At 38.4% G+C, this 23,608-nt stretch overlaps 1 protein-coding gene across 9 annotated transcripts in view; it reads left to right on the top strand.

The window, feature by feature from the left end:
• The window catches only part of SOX6 (SRY-box transcription factor 6), a 459,030-nt gene that overhangs the window by 248,626 nt on the left and 186,796 nt on the right, over nt 1-23,608 (top strand). For all 9 annotated transcript variants that reach the window (XM_065404484.1, XM_065404489.1, XM_065404492.1 and 6 more), the window contains one exon: nt 6,332-6,421. In XM_065404484.1, the coding sequence (XP_065260556.1) occupies nt 6,332-6,421 (90 nt within the window). The remainder of the gene's footprint in view (nt 1-6,331; nt 6,422-23,608) is intronic.

Below are 23,608 nucleotides of genomic sequence, written 5' to 3'. Positions count from 1 at the left end.
TTTACATGCACTTAGAAAAATATGTCACATGTACCTTTGATTGAATTACATTTCTGTATACATTTCCATTCATTGTTTATGAATTTACAGTGCATTTGCAATCATTATTAATAAATCAATGTGCTTTTGTCTTCTGTCACAATGTAATGTATATATTCAAAAAGAATTGTATGCAAACAAGTCATGTTTTAGAACTCATATCATTAATAATTATCAGCTCACAGTATTGTTACAACATGTTTTGAAAGAAGCTTATTATAAAAAACAACAACAAGGCACTGCAAGGTAGCAAGAGTAAGACAGTTCAGTTGATCATTGATATGGGTGCTGTAAATATGCCACTGTATACTATAGTGTTTTATTAAGTCTCAAAAAGTCAAAGCTGATTTGAAATAATAATGTCTGACAGTCAGGGCTTTGAAGTTTTGCTGCTGCACTCTCACATTTAGGCTTTCTTTTATGTATGACTTTACCGTAAAAAACAAAAACACACATGGCATGAATGCTTTCTTCATATCTATATTTCAAAGAAAGTAATGAGAGGCTACTTCAGTAAATTAAAAACAATCTGAAACTATGTGGATGGACACAGGCTATTGTAAGGTCAATACTGTATTCATGCAAGATATAGCTTTGGTTACTCGCTTGTTCAAGGTTGTGAGTCTGGAATAAAATAGAAAGAGAGAGAATGCAAAAGTTATTCTTGATGGGAAGAAGATGACTTTCATTTAGTCAGAAGAACTTCAGAGCTTGGCTGTGATACTTAGCACCCGTTCTTCATCACCCATTTTGCAACAGAGTGCTGGATTCCATCCATTCCATGGCTGATTGATTAGCCAGTGGACAAATGTTAATTGTTTTCATCAATGCTTTGTGTTCATGGGGAGATCCTTTTCATCTTCTATCTAGGACTCACTTTACCTTTGTTTATTCAGCTTGTTTATCTTCTAACAATCTTTTCTCATCCACCATTACAAGTTACCACATTGAGGGAGAATCCTGCAATACTTCTTCTCCCATTGCACAATTAAAATTACTAAAAGAAATATTGAGGAGTGGGGATTATGCAGTAAACATCATAGTTTAAAACAAATCAGATTTTGATAGATCATTCAAACTCTAATTTATAGCTAACACATTTGCTCCTGTTGTCTTGGGAAGAAAAGTTCTCCTAGTGTGTCTAACAACATAAAATACGTGGAGTAAAATTCTGTACTCTACTGTATCCCATTCTGTACTGACTTACATCCTGTGTAACTCTATTGGCACGGGTGAGTTAGCATGGGGTATAAACCAGTAGAAAATATGCTTAGTTTATAAACTAGAGCAGGGACCATGCCACAAATTCAAAATCCAAAGGTGAACATTTATCAAGAGTATTCACTTTCCTTGCTTAGTTTATAATAGATAGTCCTGAACTGAAACATCCCTAAACTTCACAGATGTCCAGATTCCCCAGGCTTTGGGATGCTTTTGAGTTGGGGCCTTGATTCAGCTTACTCTCCAAATAGTTTTGCCGTCCAGATTTGGGTCCAGACTTCCACAACGTCAGTGGAATTTAGAATCTGGTGTTCTGGTTCGGCCCTAATTCTATAATGAACTAAGCCAGGAAATGGATTATTAATATTGAAGAAATTTCCCCTATGTAGGAAGGCAACTTTGAAGATTTTATATGTATGGAAGGAAATTGACTTTCACTACTAAAGGAAAAAATGCATTTCCTCACCATAGATCCTTTTCAGGCTGTGTGCGCGAGCATATGTGTACAAGGGCTCAGGGAGGAACATATTTTTCATTGTAAGCTGCTTGTTACCCCTTCCATATAGGTGAATGTCCAATTTCAGGTATCACCAGTAAGATAGGTGAACATATTATGATAATTTTAATTAAGAATTATGCAAACCGACCACCACCAGTTGAAAAGCTTCTGGAATTAAAAAAAGAAGAAGCTGTAATTACAATATATTTTCACAGTTCTTAAAAGTTACCCATTGTATTTTCCTAACCTTTGTGAGTCTGCCCAAGAACAAAATGTAATAGCAAATAATTACGAGCTGTTTGGCTAGAAGTTCAGTATAGAGAAATGCAATACCTGTGCAGTCTAATATCTTTTAAAGAAATACTTCCTTGCAAATATTTTTCAATCATTTATATAGAAAAAGAAAACTACAACTATTAACATGATTATATTAAGAGAGAGGGGCATACAGACTGACCCTTCTTTTATTCATCTTCATACTCAATGGAATTCTTGAGAAATATGATTCTATGCTTGTATATATTCATACATGTGTTTGCACAACTACATGCTTCAAGGGTGAATTTCTTCTCAGCTCTCATGAGATTATTTAATTGTCTCTTGATTCTGTTATTTGTTGCATCCTAAGCTTTTGTTGTTGTGGTGGTTTTGTATCAATTGAGAGAAAGCATTCTGGTTAAAAGTCATTAACACTCAACCTACATTAAACATCAAAATAAAGTCAAAAGGCTCTTCTTTTGCATGGATGAAGGCCTGAAATTTTGCCAGGAGAGCAAGAGAGAGAGACAGCTTTTTAAACTGATGATATCACAAAAAAGGACAAATTATAATGTTCTATTGGTAATTGATGGTTATTTGTTGATTCTTCTATTACTTCTATTACTAGGCCAAAACTCATAAAAGTAATGCATGCTTGTAATTGTTAAAATTGAATAATTTGTTTTATTGTATAACAAGTATTTTAACAGTGTCTTCTGCAACTTAAAGCTTCTTAAATTGTCTTTTACGGAAAGAGATAATTAGTAAATAAATTGGCGTTTCTACTGAAATACTATTTCAAAAATATTAACAAGCTATGTTGTCTTTTGAAGGAGGCTTGCATGGCATAAACATGTTGCAATTAAAACCTTGATCTTTTGATGGTTGTAATTTGGTTTACATGAACCTGCTTTTTTCACATATGGAAAGTTAATATGCATGTTAGCGTGAAACACTTTTGCATCTTAAAAATTTCATCAGACAGATTACCTTCTTTTCCTCCTTTAACCCTCTCCACAAAACACACCTCTCTTGTGATTCCTTCCAATGCTGATCTCCTCTATGACCATATTAAGAGAGAGGGGCATAGTGTTATCCCCTATGTTGTAAGGTAGGTACAAATCCTTACTCGTGTGAGTACTCCTAGCAGGACTGCCTGCATGGTGATGTGAGACAGGATTTGGCCTTTAATTTGCAAGTAATTCATGGCAGAGACCTTGAGACGAATTCTGCCTTCATTTAAACCCAAATAACTCTTGGTAAATCAGTGGGATTGAATTAGTGTAAATATGGTCAGAAATTGGCACCTTATTATGTGTTTGTAAAGCACTGTTTATGCCTAAAACAGCCTCTATTAATAAAATATCAATTATTGGCCTGATACAGAGAGGTAATAAGAACAAATTTTGAAAGAGAAAGTAACTAAGGACATAAAGGTGAATGGTAATTGGGATAAAATACAACATGGTTTTACAAAAAATAGATTGTGCCAGACCAACCTGATCTCCTTCATTGAGAAGATAACTGATTTTTTACACAAAGGAAATGCAGTAGATTTAAGCTACCTAGATTTCAGTGAGGCACTTGATACAGTTCCACATGAGAAGTTATTAGTTAAATTGGAGAAGATGGGGATTAATATGAGAATTGAAAGGTGGATAAGGGACTGGCTAAAGGGGAGACTACAAAGGGTCATACTGAAAGGTGAACGGTCAGTTGGAGGGAGGTTACTAGTGGAGTTCCTCAAGAATCGGTCTTGGGACCAATCTGTTTTAACATTTTTATTACTCACCTTGGCACAGAAAGGGAGTGTGCTAATAAAATTTGCAGATGACACAAAGTTGGGAGGAATTGCCCGTACAGAGGAAGACCAAAATATCATACAAGATGATCTGTATGACCTTGTAAACTGGAATAATAGAAATGGGATGAAATTTAATAGTGCAAAGTGCAAGGTCATGCATTTAGGGACTAGCAACAAGAATTTTTGCTATAAGCTAGGGATGTATCAACTGGAAGTGACAGAGAAGGAGAACGACCTAAGTGTATCAGTTGATGACAGGATGACTATGAGCCACCAATGTGGTGCTGTTGTGAAAAAGGATAATGCAGTCCTAGAATGCCTCAGGCGAGGTATTTCCAGCAGAGACAGGGAAGTGTTAGTACCATTATACAAGGCACTGGTGAGACCTCATCTGGAATACTGTGTTCAGTTCTGGTCTCCCTTGTTTAAGAAAGATTAATTCAAACTGTAACAGGTTCAGAGAAGGGATACTAAGATGATCAGAGGAATGGAAAAACCTATCTTATGAGAGGAGACTCAAATATTTTGTTTTGTTTAGCCTAACCAAATGAGGGCTGAGGGGAGATAAGATTGCTGTTTATAAATACATCAGAGGGATAAATGTCAGGGAGGGAGAAGATTTATTTAAGTTACGCGCCAATGTGGATATAAGAACAAATGGATATAAACTGGTCCTCAACAAGTTTAGGCTTGAAATTAGATGAAGGTTTCTAACCATCAGAGGAGTGAAGGTCTGGAACAGCCTTCCACGGGGAGCAGTGGGGGCAAAAAAAAACCTAGCTGGCTTCAAGACTGAGCTTGATAAGTTTATGGAGGGGATGGTATGATGAGACTGCCTGCAATGGCATGTAGCTGATCTGTGAGTGCTATTAGTAAATATCCCCAATGGTTGGTGATGGGACACTAGATGTGGAGGGCTCTGGGTTACTACAGAGAATTCTTTACCAGGTGTCTGGCTGGTGGGTTTTCCTACATGCTCAGGGTCCAACTGATGGCCATATTTGGGGATGGGAAGGATTTTTCCCCTACGTCAGATTGGCAGAGACCCTGGGTTTCTTTGCTTTCCTCTGCAGCATGGGGCACAGGTTACTTGTAGGTTTAAATTAATATAAACTATTGTAAATGGTGGATCTTTAACTTGAAGTCTTTAAATCATGATTTGAGGACTTCAGTAACTCAACCAGAGTTATGGGTCTATCACAGGAGTGAATGGGGGAAGTTCTGTGGCATGCAATAGGCAGATCAGTCTAGATGATCATGATGGTCCCTTCTCACCTTAATGTCTGTGAGTTTATAGGTGCTGAGGTGCTAAGCCCACTCATCTCCCATTGAATTCAGTGGAAACTAAGAGTGCTGAGGTACTCCCATGAGGTACTAAGGTCCCGATTTATCAAGATGCTTAACAAGTGTCTAACTTTAAGCATGTAAGTAGCTTCATTTAAGTCAGTGGGACTACTTAGAGGCTTAAATACCTTGCTGAATTGGGGCCAAGTGCTTCTTGGGACTAGGCCCTATAATTGTAATGGAAGTTAATCATATGCACTGTTGAGAATAGACCCCACAAAGTTTAATGGAGATTCCATTGCCATTATAAACAGAGAAGGGGAGAGGGAAATATTCAGCAATATATAAAGTTCTCTCACTGAGTGTTTATAAACCTTGAATAGATGTTGTTAGAGGAGGAAGACTCCAGATCATGACACCAATCATATGAGTTACCCATTCCCTGTCTTAAAATCACCTTTTACAATTTATTTTTGGAAGGTTAAATTCTGTAAGTTCTATTAAGGGACTTAAAAAGAGCTTTTGATTTAACTGAGGATTATGTTATGCGCCGTGTTAAATTTTTCAATGAAAGTAAGGTCTGATCCTGCAGGACTTGTTGAGGCCAGATTCTCACTACATCTTCAGTGCAGTAACTTCAGTGAGAGTTTTGCCTGAATAAGGCCTGCTGGATTGGGCTCAAGGTTTGGATTGCGATATGACCGTCAGAATTTAAATGCCAATCTTCTAATTGTTGCATAGTTTACAGGGGAAAAATGCTGATCCTGTGAACATAAGAAATGTAGAATTTTTGTGAATTCCATGAAGACATTATAGGAAAAACTTTTGCATTGACATGAGTAAAAAAATGTGTTTGTCATGAACACAGTGAGCCAAATTTCCAAAATCTAAATCTTCAACTAAATTTTTGAATGTGCAATCATTTTCAAATGCAAAAGATAAAATTTGTACATGGAGTGGCAATCTATCTGTGTAAATTGGTATGCATATATTCTGAACCAAGTTCTGCTCTCATTTAGATCCTTGTAAATCCGTAGTAACTCCATTACCCTCAATGGAGTTACACAGGGTTTACATTGAAATAGATGAAAGACCATTTGGCTTCAAGTTCATTCCCCTTTGAAAATCTGGTTCAGACAGATCAGGTAGGATGGTTTTGGAGAGCTAAAGGAGACACTTCCTAATCTATAAAGTTGTATTAAGTATTTTTTTTCCCTTTGTATTAGACTCATCTTGCATGGAAAAACTACTTTCTAAAGACTGGAAGGAGAAAATGGAAAGACTAAATACAAGTGAACTCCTTGGAGAAATTAAAGGTATAATATATTAAATATTTAAACATGGACATAATATTTTAGTCACTGAACAGAAGAAAATGTACATTTAATGCATGAACCAGTCATTGATCCACATTCAAAACTCCCACTGACTTTAATGGGACTGTGGGCATGGAATGATGCAAAGTTCAGGTGTTCTATTCTGTTTTCTCTAGTGTTTCAAGTATATAATGGAAATAAAATGAATAAATTAACATCGTTTTTCTTTGGAACTCTTTCCAACCAACTCAACCTATTTATTTAGAATGACAGGTATGTTTGAAAAACAAAGACTTTTTTATGTTTAAAACTTAGTTACAAGCAGGGTTAAGAATATTTCCCTCTCATTTCAATTTTATTACAAACTTTAAATGTATTATATTAGTTCTCTTATATTGGTTAAATATCTCAATCTCCGGATACCAAAAGGAAAAGGCTGTGGGTTAGGAGTAATTCCCAAATAATGTATCTTTGTATAGGTAGTATGTGGGGTACTCTTATCGATTGTGGTGGGATGTCACATTTTGATTATTTTTTTTAACCCTGTGCTTCAAACGTCTAATTTGAAGCATGCTAGTTTTTTTTTTTTTACAATTGAATAATCCTTGGAGTTGAAAGAGAGACCCTGGGTGAAATCCTAGTACCATTGAAGTTGATCAGAGTTTTGCCATGTGTATAGCCTGTGGTTCCAGCAGGTCCCAAAAAATTTGCGGCACTTGGGATCTAATCCATGTGGGAGGCTGTTGCTAATAAAAAAATAATTTGAAGCTCATTCAGTGACAGGATCCTTAAGGTGTTTCTCTCCCTACCCTTTGATTCTTCCACGGGTTTCCTATTGGAAGGAAATTCAGGCTGTTATTGTTTGGATAGCAAATTGGAAAGAGAACTTTTCTTTCCACTGTGAGCGTAGCTATTTTATAGGGAGGAGGGATAGCTCAGTGGTTTGAGCATTGGCCTGCTAAACCCAGGGTTGTGAGTTCAATCCTTGAGGGGGCCACTTAAGGATCTGGGGCAAAAATCAGTACTTGGTCCTGCTAGTGAAGGCAGGGGGCTGGACTCGATGACCTTTCAAGATCCCTTCCAGTTCTAGGAGATGGGATAGCTCTCCTGGCAATATTTTACACTATTTATGAGATGTATTGAACAGTTGTATTTCTGTTGATTGCTATGGTCTTATTAAATGACCACTGTAAATACATGGAAACAAGGATTTGTTTGTCATATTAACGATGTCCTTGCTAATGTTATAACAAAAAGACAGACTATCTGAAGAAAATTGATGCTTGTGATTTTGCATTTCCACCAAGAAAATGTCCTGAATTATGTTGCGTTTACTATAGATATAAACAAGATGAAGGTTGGCCCTTTTTAATAAATAATTTAGAATCAGTTCTGTCAGCTGATACCATGTCAAAACCTAATTGTTTTAATATGTTTCCTTTGATTACATTTCTCCTGTATAGTTATGACACTGCAACATATTAGGTAGGAAAGTATTGATGACTGAAATAAAACACACAGTTTTACCAAAATATGCTATGCCTGCCTGCAATAAACAAAAGGCAGCAAAAACTGGTCATTGAAAATGCTAATCTATTTAAAACCATGTTGTCTGCTGATAACATGGAAAGACTTGGACATTAATTGCACAATATGACTACCCAAATCTCTAAATAGAAGCTCCTCGAATGCCAATAGTAAATCAGAATTAAAACAGGTTGGGTCTCTGGCAATGATGGATAACATATTCCTCATTATTTTACATGGGTGGTTTTTTTTTGCATATAAAGCCTTTTGATGTACTTCCGAGTGTCATTCAGTTTCCGGTTGAGACATTTAAAGTTTGACTTCTTATAAGGTCTGTTTTCACTGAAGAGTTAACACAGGCTCTTACTCAGATATTGTCCTCAAACTTTGTTCTGTCCACCCACATGCTCCCTGAGTTTGGTAGTGCTTTCATCCCAGCATAGCTGGCTTGTCTAGGACTGTAAGCTAAAACCCAAGAGAGGCTTTCACTTGGGTTGGTAACCCATCCGCTTTGCAGTGAAAATGCAAGTTAAACCATTTGAGTGCCGATACCTTCCCACCTGCCATGTGCCCAGAAAGACAGAGAAGTTATTTCACAATTTGGTGACACACACGGGTGTGTCAGCACCAGTGAGGACACAGTAACCTGGGTATGGCTTTGCAGAATGACTACACTAGCTGCTCAGACCTGGGTGCCAATTGCCCAAGTTAACTTTGCAGTGAAGACATACCCATAGGGCCATTTTCTGCCTCATTCTTGTAGTTCTCAGTTTTTGCTTTGGCCCTCTGGTTAACAGGTTATGTGCACATTATAAAAATGTAAGTGATATCCAGTTTGGGGCCCCTTTTTGCTGCCCAAATGGTGTAAAGTGGCCTTAATATAAATGAGAATTAAGTCCTTAGTGTTTTATTTCTGCCTCAAGGAGAGTTTTAGATTATTACATGTGTTTTATCCTGTGGGGTGAGCATAGCCAAAGGTAAGAGCAAGAAGGACATTTTGAATGATGTGAATTGAGATTTAGCAACGTGCCCCCCTCCCACTGAAACTTTATTCTTCTCTCCGACTGAGGCCCTGAGTTGGCCAGAAGTGTTTGTTAGAGAATGATACCTCTCCAGAATAGTGAGCCCCTAATCTAGGGAACCAGATTTTATTCTCCCTGCAGTGCCAATTAATCCCTGGGCTGGCTGTGCTTGGTGGCAGGGCGCTTTGGTACACAGCTCTTTTCACTCTTCCTTCAGAGGCTCCACATTGTTTCAGACTTCCCTCTGATGAGGTGAGGTAGACATTACTTCTCAGAAGCCCACCAACAGCTATGGCCTTGGCTACACTTGCAGCTGTACAGCGCTGTGAGGTAAACCTGTCTTCGTACAGCTGAGTAGGGAAAGCACTGCAGTCTGTCCACACTGACAGCTGACAGCGCAGTGGCGTGGCCACACTTGCAACATTTGCAGCTGTGTTGGGAGCGGTGCATTATGGGCAGCTATCCCAGCATTCATGTGGCTGCAACGTGCTTTTCAAAACGGGGGTGGTGGTGGAGTGTGGGGGGAGAGAGAGTGCTTTTTGGAGCGTGTCAGCTCTCTATTTTGCAAGTTCCGAACTCCCGGCCCCTGCTCATTCATTCACTCACTCAAAGCAAACAGCAAACTGTTTGCCTTTTCTCTATAGTACGAGCTTTGAAACCGGCACTTCCGCATTCCTGCAGCCGGTCACAACAATGGAGAGGATTGGCCACTTGACAAGGTGATCAGTACAGCGCTGCAGGTTGATTCCTGGTACACACAGGGGAGAGTCGTAGCCACTCCGCTGTATCTCTTATGCTTCTTGGGGAGGTGGAGTACCTGCAGCGGTGTACCCAGGGAGATACAGCCCTGCAAGTGCCCTGCCAGTGTGGACGGGGAGTGAGTTACAGCGCTGGGGGAGGATTTACAGCGCTGTAACTCGCAAGTGTAGCCAAGGCCTTCGTCTTTGCTGACTAGATGAGTCTCGGGAGAGTGACATGAACTGCTTCTGTCATCACAGGGTTGATTGCACTTTAATAGAGCCTTTTCTCCAGTGGTCGCTAAATGGTTTACAAACATTAATGAAGCCTCTTAAGACCACTGTGAGGAAGGGAAACTTTAGTATTAGTGAGTAAACCATGGTAATGAAAGATGAAGTGATGTGCCCAAAGTCAAACAGTGAGTCGATAGCAGAGTCAGGGATAGAACCCAAGGGTCTTGCTCTAACCCTTAGTAACTCCTTAGAGCTCCTTGCTCTAACCACAGATGACTTTTCCTTAGTGGTCCTTTCCTCTGCCGTGTTCCTAGCTACTGTCAGCTGACATCCATTCAGGCTATTGGGAGTCACACATCTAAATCCTTGCTACTGTAATTGCATTTGAAACGTACTCCCTTTTCCCAAAGAGACAAGTAAAAGTTCAATGAGACTGCACAGGGTTACCCAGAAAACTTCAGCTATAATGCCGAGCAGTTCTGTAGTGCTTTGAAATCTATGGAGTAATCACCACCATTACACAGAAGGGGAAACTGAGGCACAGAAAGAGGCAGTGTCTTGCCCCAAAATAGGTCAGTGGCAGAGCTGGAACTAGAACTCAGATCTGTTGATTCCCAGTCCAGTGCCCTTTCCACTGTCTCCAAGGTGGTAACGTATAGCTTTCTTTAAACATATGTAGCTTGGAGTCATAATGGCGTATTAACATGGATTAGCATTTGTGGGCCTTAAGAAGTGTGTTCTGAGAGGATACTGAATGAAGACATTCTAGGCATAGGGGAGTGTGAAATAAGACAGGAAAATGAGAGTGTAAGAAGTAAATAAAGGAAGTGAGATAGTCTAAAGATGGTTTCAAATCCACCTGTAATCAACCAAGCTTTAAATTGTTTTTGGAATGTTCAAAGCTCTAGATTTCCATGATCATGGGGTTCATTTTCCCAGGGCTGAAGGGATTTCAGGTCGGGTGGTTGCCACTGCTAAGAACTACTTTTGAAAACTTACCCCTGTGCTTGGTTGCAATTAATTCTAAGTCAGGGCGTTTTAACTGGTTGATACTTTTGGCTTTTGTGCAGCTGCTTCCTTCTTTTATATTACTGAGAGTTCAACATGAACTGATGCAGTAAAAAACCAAAACAATTTTAGGTCATTAGCGAAAAAATCTTGATTATCAGACACAGAGGTGTGGTCCAGTGAGGAGCAGCTCTTTGCACTGACTGTTACTGGGAGTTGTTTACTTTAGATAGAAGGCGTTGTTCTTGTTAAGGATAACCTGAGTGCATACTCTCCCTCTGTGTCTGCACAAGTGCCCTTCCACTCAGAGCCTGTGGGAAGGAGCTTCAGTTAGGCAGGGCACACCCTTCTCCCCCCCCCCCCCGCAAAAAATGAATTAAAGTTTTTTGTACTAGCACAAACTCTTTCTGTGCATGATTGTACACAGATGATAAAAGAGAAGACAAATAATTGTGTGATAGAGACAAAATAAATAAAATCGTGTTTTCTTGCCTTACTTTTATATACTTATAATTAATTATAATAGTGGTTTTTTTAATCAAGGTCTGATTAGAAACTATATCCATTTGTTAACAGAATGCAAAGCATCCTGTCTAGGTAACAGACAGTGACACATTTTTTATTTCCCATAAGTGGAATTGTTCATGTTCCCAGTTACTCCTGTATGCTGTACTTGATGTGTGAAACCACTTAGTTTACATCTTTTTTATTAGAATTTCAGTTATTGATAAAGGGCCAAATTCTCCTCGGAGTTCCAGCAGAACAATCCCATTGATTTCAGTGGGGTTGCATGAGTACAGCTGAGAGGAGCATTTGGCAGAATACTTTGTAGCTACTTCGTCGTGGTTAAATAATTCGTCATGATCATTTGATATGTTTACTGAAACACGCAGGGTAGATTTTAAAAGGTCCACGAAACAGATGAGCTGAGCAAAATGATCTGCTTACCTGGGGGAAAAAAGCCCTCATATTTGCATGTGCAAATTGCATGTCCAACAGCCCAAGCTGTATATGCAGATGTTTTGAATAAACAAAGTGGGTTCAGATTCAGCTCTTACTTTATGGAGGTTTGGATTCAAGGGATCCAACCCCCTATGTATGCTTTATTGTTGCTTAGGCTTCTAGTTTTTCTTTACTGACCACAACTAGGCAGAGTAGCATCATTTATCACCATAAAGAGTCTGTTTTAAGTTTTCTGTTTCTGTTCCAAACATAAATCTCTGGAATAGTCTTACATGCATCATGCAGTTGTCTATTGAAATAGCCTGCAATGGTCTTTTTCAGCATGCAGGGTCTTTGAAGATCAAATAAAGGCCAGTCTTTAAGTTACTTAAGCAATGACATTATTGCAAAAGGGTCAGAATTGTTCTAGCAATCTTATATATGAGTGACTCCTGGGTTAACTGTGTTACAAGTTTGTGCTATGACTTCCATTGCCAGCATTTATAACCTGAACTATCTATATTTATAGGCATTGTGACTTAAATGTCACATGCTGGCTTTGTACAGTACACTCTATTTTTAGGATGGACAGTGACTGATGCCCATAGTTTTATCCAATACTGAAGTCTATTTGCATTGTATGTTTCTCTCGCTTATATGTAGCCTTTTATATCCTATACTCTATTAAATCAGTTACAGTTGGAGCCTATTGACTCCCAAATATAAGCCTAAAGCTGTTGTTTCACATAGCACTTATTAATAAAATGGTCTGAAAATGGTTGGATAAGAGGGAGGCATGTCCCTGTTTCCTATGGAGACTTTAAGTTTAATAAAGCAAACCCACTTCACTCATTTTCTCTGTATTAGATACACTGAATATATTGTTAGAGCTTCTTCATGTAGGTGACTGGTGTTCTTCATTGAATAGCTGGAAAAAGCTACATTTTCTGTGTATATTAGCTGGTGGAGGAGAACAGTGAGGCGCAACAGTTAGCATTTTGTGATTATCAATTACACATTTATGGACTAGGCTCAGAGCCAGCTCTTCGTGAATGAGTCTGTGTGAACATTATGAATACTATGTGGTTACAAGTATAATAGGTTAGATTCTTTTCAGTAACAGGTAGGATAATTGTTATTTGCATGCATTTAATACAAAATCTCCTTTCTCTTTTAGTGCAGTTGATAAAACAATGCTGAAATATAGAAACATAGATAAATTTTCAGGGGCTTGGGTTACACGGCACAGAGTGTAGAGGATCATTTTGTGTAAAATAAGGCTCCTGATAGTATCATGTTACCCTACTTTATGGGTTTGTAGTAATTATTTCTCAATTATTATTGTATAAGATCCTCTTTTGCAAACAATAAGTGTTTACAGCAGCTGGCTTTATAAATATATATATATAAGACATTATACGTCTTATATCACAGAAGCACCCATAGGTTTTTAATTATGCCACTTTGTATGGCTGTAGACATTTCAAAGCTCCCCTTTGTGCTCTCTATTATAAACATCTTTTATTTCTTTTGAAGTCTGCATGATATACATACTAGCAATTAAAAACCCAGCTCAGGGTTGGAGACACAAGGTCTTCGTAATTAAAACTCAAACAAAAGCTACAAGCGAAAAACCCACTCTATGATTAAGGTCTGAAGTGTTATGATACATTAGAATCTATGTTAACTGCTAGGATTTAAAAAATCAATACACAGGAAAAGAGATCAGTTGGTTCCAATTAGGGAAATCAATGAAAACATTCCCTTCCTCCTCCCCAACAACCTCCCCAAAACACCTTAAGTTAGTAACTGGTACTGATTAGAAATATACCACAGGCTGTAAAGTTTTCTGGTAATATATTTATTATAGTGACCCAATGAAATAATGTTTAACTTTATCTTGTACCAATCTAAATCTTAAGTATACTTTGATTTTACCACTTCTTTAGACATAGTCATTTTGCGTGGTGTGTCACAGTAACTGCCTTTCTGGGCCTAACCTGATGTTATAAAATAAATTATACCTTAACATTATGTAAATGTGGTAATATTTCACAAATAAATCCAAAATTTACCCCTTAGATAGTCTTTATTCTGGGTATGCTTGGTAAAGAAGAAGGTAAATTGACTCAAAAATAAAGAGTAAAGTGTACAATAGTTGCATTTACTATGTCCTGTTTTAACTTTTTTTTTTATAGTTAAGATACACTTCTATAATTAGTAAGGCCAAAGGAGTTGATTCTGATCTCTCTTAAATTGGTGGAAATCCATATATTGTCACGCAATACCTTAATTTTTGTTGATACACGATAGCCCTGATCCTGCAATTAATTATGCACATGTTTAGCTACACACTGTGGGTAGTTCCATTGACATCAGTGGCACTGCTTACAGTGCATAGTGTTAAGTGTATCCATACTTCTTTGCAAGACTGGGGGACATCATTTGCAACAAAGAAAATTCACACATTTTTGCTACTCTGACCATTAGGGCATGGAATCATGTTTCAATACACTTATCGCAATCACACCAGCTTCTAATATTAAAATGTTAAGTCTATTAATATGTATATTTCTTAAGACTTTACAACTATAAATTACATTGTAATAAACCTTTCATGTAAATCAAATTATACACATCTAGATTGACTAACACATTTTATAAATAAGTCAATGTATTTACATACATACAATGGTGCTGGAGTACACAGTGCAACAATATGTTTTTACCTTGGTGGGATACAAACGTAGGCCCCATGCGTACAGTATGAAGTGTGTCTACTGTGCCCGTATGGAGCCCCATTCAAGTCAGTGGGGCTCCACGTGGCATACCAGCCCACTGACATGCTATGCTGTGCTGGAGTGGGGCCAAGGATATGTGTTAAGACTTCAATGCCACCCAGTAATGAAAAAATCTTTAAAAAAGCTGTACAATTATTGGAAAAATAAAATATATTGTTATCTCCTGTAACTTAATGCATTTTTCAGTAATAGAAATAGTAGCAAGAACACCTGTAATATTAGAAAACTTTGTTTAAATTTTATTTTCAAGTGCCAGTAAGCAGGTTTGAAAGTAACTTTGAAAAAGTATAAATAAGTTTTATTTCCTCCCCTCTTCTCCTCCCCTCCCCCCCCACCCGGGTGGTTTGCAATTTACTTTAGTCAGCAGTTTTTCTGGGGGGGTTTTAGATTTATATTTTAATATTCCTAAAATTGATATTTATTCCTTTGAATAACTGAGGTCTCCAAATGAGCAACATTCTCATTTAAGTCAGAGAGAATTTTACTTCATTGAGGACTGTGGAACTTGGAACTTAAGGTCTACTTTTGCTGAAGTCAGTGAAGAGCTGCTTTTGACTCAAGCCCCCGTCCTGCAAACACTGGTGCACATACTCTACACCCAGAAAAACTTCCACTGAAGTCAAGTGTACCACCCAGTAGGAAAATTTATGCACCTGCATAAGAATTTGCAGCATTGAGACCTTCACTTGTAGCAGGATTGGGCCCTAATTTGCTAGAGTTTTATCATGGTTTGATGGCTTTGGTATTGTCACTGAGTGCAGACATAGGGCTAAATTCTGGTACGGTGCTGCACATAGACACCTGTCTGAAAACTAATGCACAGCACTGAGAGCTCAGAATGGCAATTTCTTGCCCAGTTTGAGCTCATTGACAACACATGGAGAGGCCTCTCTACAGTCCTTTTGTGACAGGAGCTACAAAGGTTTTGCAGGGTCCAGGTGTCAGATAGTGTGGTTTGCATGCTTTTGTTTGTGTGTCTCAGGATCTAGCAAGAGTCCATCTGCACAAACTGCTCATATTCTCGGCAAATACAATCTTTAGCCCTGATTCAGGGAAGCGCTTGCGCATGTGTGTAAGTCTTAATGACTACCGTGGGGTTTAAGGTCCCTTTCTCAATAGGGAATCTTTCCAGAAAGGAGGCCTCTATGTGTGTGTGTTCTGCAAGGGGCCCTAGCATGCATCAACATTACAGGTCAGTGGCTGGGCCACCTGGGGCACATTTATATGGCAAACAGAGCCACACAGTAGTGATTCTCAGAGCCTGGGTCTACATCCTTGGGCTTGTGGGATGTCAAACACAGCAGCGTAGATGTTGTGGTTCAGGCTGGAGCTTGGGTTCTGGAACATCTACAGCAATATTTTTAGTGCTGTAGCATGAGCCCAAGTCGGTAGACCAGGGGGTCTGCAACTCGCTGCTGCAGGTTTCTGTTTGCTGTGTAGACGTACCCTGAGGCAGGTCTCCTGACTCCCAATCTATTCATTTATCCACTGCCACCCTGCAAAGTGAATTTGAAATATTTTAGAATAGGTTTACTGCATGGGTTTACAAAATTTTATTGCTTTGTAAATTTATCCATCAAACATCTCTTGTCTTTCAGGTAAATCATTATCATCCCCCCCCCCCCCCCCCCCCGCAGAGTACATACCAATGGAATACATTTTCAAAAGCACCTATGTCACTTTGCCTAAGTCCCATTGATTCATACGTATATGTTACTTACACTTGTAAATTAACAGAATTGTACACACACATGTTACTGTACCAAAGGACTTGTCTAAATGAAATAACTAAGAAAGAACAGAAATCAGCTGGGTGCGTACGTGCATTACTAATGAACTCATAGTATGCATCACCCAGTATTGAGACAGAGATGTTTAACTGAAATCCAACAGAGTCACTCTGGATTTACAATAATACAACAGGAATTAGAAACTGACACTTTATCTTTAGCTCTCTCACTGAAGTTTTATTGTTGTGTTACTATTTTATGCGGTTTCTTTTTGTTAGGTTCCTTCTTTCTTTTAAAATGTTGTTAATTTCACCCATGCATCCTGATCTTTGTCTTGACATATAATGTACTTAAATTAAAAGTTTTTATGTTAGTCACTTGTGACCCTAATTGAAGTCAATGGAGTTCCTCCAGCTTTGCCCCAGGATAAGTAAGAATGGAATTTGGCCATGTGTTCAAAATGGTGATATAAATTGTGGAAACCTGTGTTTACATCTTCTCCTCCGTACTAAATAACTTTAAGCAAATCTGTTTTATTAATGGCCTGATCCATGTCCAGTTGAAGTCAATAGGTGTCTTTCCATTAGTTTTGGTGAGAGTTGGATTAGACTCTAGAAACTTTGAAAAGAGATTTCACTTGCTCTATTTGGTAGAATGGTAGCAAGGGCCTGCTGATGTTAGACAGGAGAAGCTTGTCTCAATTTCGTTTAGTATGTGTCACCAGCACTTTGCTTAATGTACATTCGTATATTGTTATCCATGTCTGAATTTGATCATAAAGGTGCTCCATTGTTACCCAGCAAGATTAAACTGAGATCTGCCCCTATGGCTTTTTAAAATGGGTTGCCCTGTAGTTCGCAGTAATGAGAGAAGCTAGCATGCTCGTATTTAGAATGAACCCTCATGCCTATTGAGATTTCTTTGAATAGGTTTCCATCACAACAGGTGCACAATTGTTTTATGAGTAAAATATTATCAGCCTTCCGAATTAGCCAGGGCAAAATGCAAGTTGTCTGATTAAATAATCAAACCCAATACTTAAAAATGTACTTGATTTCCACAGGAATTTTAAGTTGCTAAGTCCCAGTCTATCATACAGATTTTTCAGTGGGAACTGTGATTGTTTGCAGCATGCAAGTAGCAGCTTGCAGCATAACCAGTTTGGTATGTTTTACATAATTCATCATAAATTATACAAGACAAAACCGCTAAAAAAGCATATAATCATAGGTTTTACTTCTAGTCTAACATTTTTAATCTACCAATGAAGGTATTATACTGTACATTAAATCAGAAAAAAGTGGGCCTCTAGTGGAAAATAGTTTGAAAGTGTTCTGCATTCAATTAGGAGGCACATCAGTTTAGAAATATAAAACGCAGTGTTGTTTTTTTAAATAATTCAGTTTATGTGAGGGAGTGGGGGAAGAGAGAGAGGGGGAGAGAAAATCCTCTGAATCTGAAGTGCAGCTTACAGTGTGGAGCCCACATATGCCACCGGTTACTGAGTAGTTTAGTAAACACACTGACTCAGAGACCCAAGATGTGGATAAAATCTGAAACAGTAGGTTTACCGAGAACAAGCCTTCACCATGAATTGAAAGTGTAACAGTGCAGCTGTCAGACACCAATTACATGCAGGTAACTGTTTATTTTCATATCTGAATCTGTTTGTCAATCAAAGAATGCAATGAATCAGGAGATGGGATCTCAAATACAAAACCACAAAGTCAGAGACAGCATCTGGAAGAACTCCAAGCCACAAAAATTAGGGAAGGAGCACAGAGGGAACAAAAACTGTAAATGCTTGCATAGATTCTGCCTCTATATACACTGAATTTAAATAATTGTGTTGATGCATCAGTAATAATAATTGCTGATAAAAATTATAGTCCTTATTTTGGGCAGCAGTATGTTTTAGTAGATGTGAAATTAAATGTAATTTATATTAATTAGGAATAATATGAACAGTATACAAATGGTTGACATTTCTGACATTTTTAAAGCATACTACGATATACGAAGATGCTTCCTTTACATTTGTTTTGACTTTGAAATACTGGAGATTGATAAGTGCCCCATATGCGTTCTGTGCGCATAAAGATCACAGTTCTAACTTCAGAGGTTTGAAGGTTATTTATAGGCTAGTTTCACTATACTTTGAAATTCATTTTCAGGGGTTTATAGTTTATTTAACTGTTTACAAGGAAACTTTAGTTTTCTCTGGGCCCTGGAATGCATTCTGACTAACGGGACTAAACTAGCTCCTACTGTTAAAAATGCAGCTGCTGTACTCAAATTTCAGGATTTCAAAAGACAGTGCAATACACAGAAAGGCTTTTACACAGGTTTGTACAGCCAGAGTTTTACTAAGTGAGGAAAAGCCTACAGGGACTGTCAGGTTTTGATTCGTAACATAAAGGGAGCACAAACAGAAGTTTATTAAGGAAGGTAAAGAAAATGAAATGGGCAGAACTGTTCTGTGGTTTGCTTGAAACATAGGATTTCAGATCCATTAAGAATCAGAGTTCCTTTTAACTTCTAATGAAAGAGCTTCTCTTTACCTTTGGTGCCTAAACAGGATGCCGCTTAGCCATTTGCCTAACACATAATTGTGATTCCCCAACAGCCACAGCTTGACTGTGGATATCTCTGCATATAGTATCATAAATGTAAGGTTCCCTCCACTTATTGTATTTGCAAATTTATTGATTCAGCCTCATTACCTATTATTTTTTTTCTCCAGTGACGAGTGGCTACCTACAGTGTAACTGCAGTGTCTAATATAAAAAAAAGTGGGCCTGATTTTTCAGAGGTGCATAGCACTTGCAGCTCCCACACCTACCAAGGGTCACCCATCTGGAATGACAGCCACACAATTGCCCCTGCTGTCACTCTTTCTCATTCATTCTCAGTGAAATGTCACTCATAAGCAGGGCTGCTGGCAGTGAGCAAGGTTTCCCCTTTGGCTTCTCTTCCCACTTACTATTTCTGGCTTTTAAGCAGGCGGCCAGTGCTTCCTCCTACTTCCTCTCCCTTTCCCACTACTCCCTTTGCTGGCTACCTTGCTCCCAGTCCCACTGTGCCTGTCAGGGCAGCACAGTGAGGCAGGGATAGGTTATCTGCACTGCTGTGAGGCCCTGGACAGCAGCACATTTCACCTTCAGGACACAGTTGAAGTGTGAGAAACAGGACCAGAGCGGCTACAAAGAAATTCAAGGACAGAAAGGACTGAGGGGGAGACTGCTCTGTTTAGGAAAAAGGGCCAGTGAAAGAGAAAGGAGAAGGTGGCAGCAAAGAGAGAGACAGCGATAACAAAAAGAGAAATGAATGGGACAGAAATTGGAACTGAGATAGGGAAGGAAACTTTGCAGGGGCAAATAGAGGAAGGATGGCCTTATGGCTACTAGACATGATATGGGGGCGGGGAGGAGGTGTATGCCAGGACTCCTGGGTTTAGTTCCCAGCTCTACCACTGACTAGCTGAGTGACCTTAGGAAAATCGCATAATCTCCCTGTACCTCATCTTTACCAATCTATAAAATGGCGTTAATAATATTTACCTACCTGTCAGGTAGGTGAAATTACCTTGTCATGCTGAGATGGAAGTACCTTAATTAACATAAGATTATCAAATAGAGGGAGACAGGCTGAATCAGAAAAAATTTGGTCACTTAATGTGCTTTAATCTTTGAGCTACACAAGAATTGGTAGAGTGGTAAATAATAACAAGGACAGGTCAGTTCTACAGAGAAAGCTGGGCCATATGTTGACAAATTGGAAAGGCTTCACAAAGACCTACAAGAAGGATTCAAGATCTGGAAAACCTGCCTAACAGTGAGAGACAAAAGAAGCTCAATCTATTTCATTTATCTAAGAGAAGGTTAAGCAGTGACTTGATCAAAGTCTATAAATACCTACGTGGGGAGATTGTTTCAGATAGCACAGGCCTCTTTCATTTAGCAAACAAAGGCATAACAAGATCTACTATCTGGAAGCTGAAGCTAGACATATTTAGACAAGAGATAAAACACACAATTTTAACAGTGAGGATAACTAACCACTGCACCAACATACCTAAATATGTGGTGTCATCTCTATTACTTAAAGTCTCTAAATCTTGACTGGATGTCTTTCTAAAAGAGATGCTATAGCTCAACCAGAAGTTATGGACTGGATGCAGGAATTTCTTGGTGAAATTTTCTGGCCTGTGTTATGCAAGGAGTCAGACTAGATGATCACAGTGGTCCTTTCTGGTCTTAAAAATCTATGAATAGGGCTGGCCAGGAAAAAAAGACTTCCAGGAAAACATTTCAAGGTTTTGAAAATATTTTCATCCAAAATCACGACAAAAATCCAAAACGTGAAGTTTTTAGTGGAACTGGGGGTCTGCAATGTCTCGTTTGGGAAACACCAAAATGTTCCCTCAGCAGGAGCGTTTTGGTGTTGCCAAAATGAAATATGCTCCCTAATTGCCCATGCTCCCCTGGAACCTGGAAATCCTGGGAACCCTGGAAGGCGGGTGGGTGAGCTGACAGGAGACTAGGCAAACTGCAGAATATTTTGATTTTGACAAATCGGCATTTTCTGACACCGTCGTCCCCCCCCCCCCCCCAAAAAAAAAAAAACGTTCTGTCAGAAAATTCCTGACCAGCTGTATCTACAAACCTACTTAAACTTGGCAGCTATTAACTTCCATTGACTCCAGCTGTGGTTGTGGTGCTCATTACTTCTGAAAATTAGGACCTTATTTTTGGAATAATCCTCAGGTGTAGAGCCATATTCTGACACTTTTGAAGATAGAAATGCATAGGAAAGGCATTTTAAGATATGAGTACATGAAACAGGTACCAAATCCTGAGTTTAAATAAGAATGCGTACTCAGTGTTTAGGACTGGCTGTGGGTGGGGCTTGGTGAGGGTTTTCGGGTCTATGAGCATGAAATATGTTCATTGTTCAGCCGATAGCTAGCTTTATGTCTGGGTAACTTGCCTCATTTTTTTTTATATATCGATATAAATTAGCAATGTTGTTTGTTCTAACCTTCAGAGAACAAGCCTTCATTTTCTGAAGCATAATTAGATTTATGTCAAAAGACCAGGTACTCAGTGGATAATCAGAAATATTATTTGACAATGAATCATCCAATACTACATACAATACATTTGATGAGCTACTTGTCAAATATGCTATAGAAAATTTGCAGTATGGCAGTTTTGCCTATGCCATAAAATGTTGCCTAAAACAGTGAAATGCATAAAGAACATATAGAAATTTATATGGAAACTAATATTAACTTACCCTATGGTGAATGAATACATAAAAGCTATTAATATTAAGATTAGGTAACAAAAACAAACATAGTTTTGCATTGTTAATAATAAACATACCCCAACTCTTCTGGAAAAAGCCTGGAAAAGGGGTGGATCTTGTATCTGCTCTTAAGCTAATTAGCTATGGTTCTGATGGACCATTAAGGCGAAATGAATTCTTGAGCCAACCATCATCTACTGAGAATACCTGGATACAAGCACCCCAGACTGTTAAATGTAAGGGCTGTTACCTCAATCACTGCAATTTACCTCAACTGCCACTGTAAAGTGTGTGTGTTTTTTAAGCTAAGCTAATGTTTCAGTTTTTGTTGGAAAACTTTAAATGTTGCTGCTTTTTCTCTCTCATAAAATGAGAATGTGTGATGTTTAGCTCATGTTCTGGCATGGTGGATTTCTCTAGTGAGAAGACAAAAAACCTGATTAAATCATATTATGAGAATTAGAAGGTTAGCTGGTGAAGAGTTAATAATGGTTTTGTCACATTTGGAAGGAAATAGTTTTTTGTAATAGTCCTCTTTATTCTCAATGTTAGCTTAATCATATCTGAGATGTAAATGGTATGCAATAGATTGAACAATGGAAAAAGTAACTATTCTTAATAAATATGAATTATAAACACTGAAATAATATCTACATTTCTATCAATTTTTTTGTTGGTCAAAATATGTAGTTCTTTGCATGAGAATGTAGGTTTCAATAATGCTTCCTAATTTGTATGTATATTGTTTTTTTTAAATTAAGATGTTACAATTTGGTTTGTGAAAGGTGCCAGATGGATGTCTGTGGAGACTGGAGTCTTTTCTTTACCTATCCCGACCCCAGTTCTGCAGACTGCTCTGCTTGTGTGGATTCTTGAATCTACATGGAACCCATTGACTTCAGTGGGGCACCAGCACAGAACATCTTGCAGGAGCAGGACACTCAATTATACAGCCCAGGCAGCAGCAGAAGCATAAACTTCTCGACACTACCCCACGAGTATGCATTGAAACACGCATGGAAGAGCCCTAGGAATGAGATGGTTATATACCTCTGAACACATTTCATCTTTGTTGTCTTGGGTGAGGCTGCCAAAAAAAAGTTCCAATTAGTGCCAAACTATTGAAATAGTTTAGCAAAGTGATATGTAATAGTTCAGACCTTTTAGCAGCTCTTCAACGTCTTCTTTGATACAATCACAATGTTGCGTTATCATTTTAGAATCATTTGGTGATTATGCCATATAAACAACTGAAAGGCAGAGTCTTGAACTTGATAAGAAACTTTGGAGCTTTCTTTTATGCTGACATCATCACTTTCAGTGAGAATCTATGGATACATGCCTCCAAACAAATCTCAACTTTCATGCCACTACTTGATGCTGCAAGTGAAGAGTGAGAAGGAAAATTAAAGGAAGAAATGAATGAAACAATATTAACAATAGTGCAAAAGAGTAGGTTGAACAAGATACATGACTCGACAATGGCTTCAAGAATCCATACAGGGAAGAATGTGTTCTTGCCTAATGGTATGAAAAGAAAACCCTTGAAACTAATGGGAGTTAGGTACCTGGGTACTTTCGAAAACCCCACCAGATGCCTATCTGTATCTTTAGATGTCTAAATGCCTTTAAAAATCTAGGGCTTGGGCTCCAAAGTGCCTAAGTCACTTTTGAAAATGGGCCATAGGTGCCTAAGTCACTTAGATGCTTTTGAAAGTTTTACTGAGAATTTCTAAGCTAAACTTCCTGTGAATGGGTGTTCAGCATGCTACGTAACCCTCAGAGAGAAAGAAGATGGCTCTAAAGCACATTGTGGAAGTACAAAATTCTTCTGCAACCCCTCTCAACCTCTTGGCTGATTGGTTGAAAAAGAAAG

The sequence above is a fragment of the Emys orbicularis genome, chromosome 4, assembly GCF_028017835.1.
Source record: "Emys orbicularis isolate rEmyOrb1 chromosome 4, rEmyOrb1.hap1, whole genome shotgun sequence".
NCBI classification, from domain to species: domain Eukaryota; kingdom Metazoa; phylum Chordata; order Testudines; family Emydidae; genus Emys; species Emys orbicularis.
Note: the sequence above shows the minus strand (reverse complement) of the source record. Positions and strands in the feature narration are given on the sequence as shown.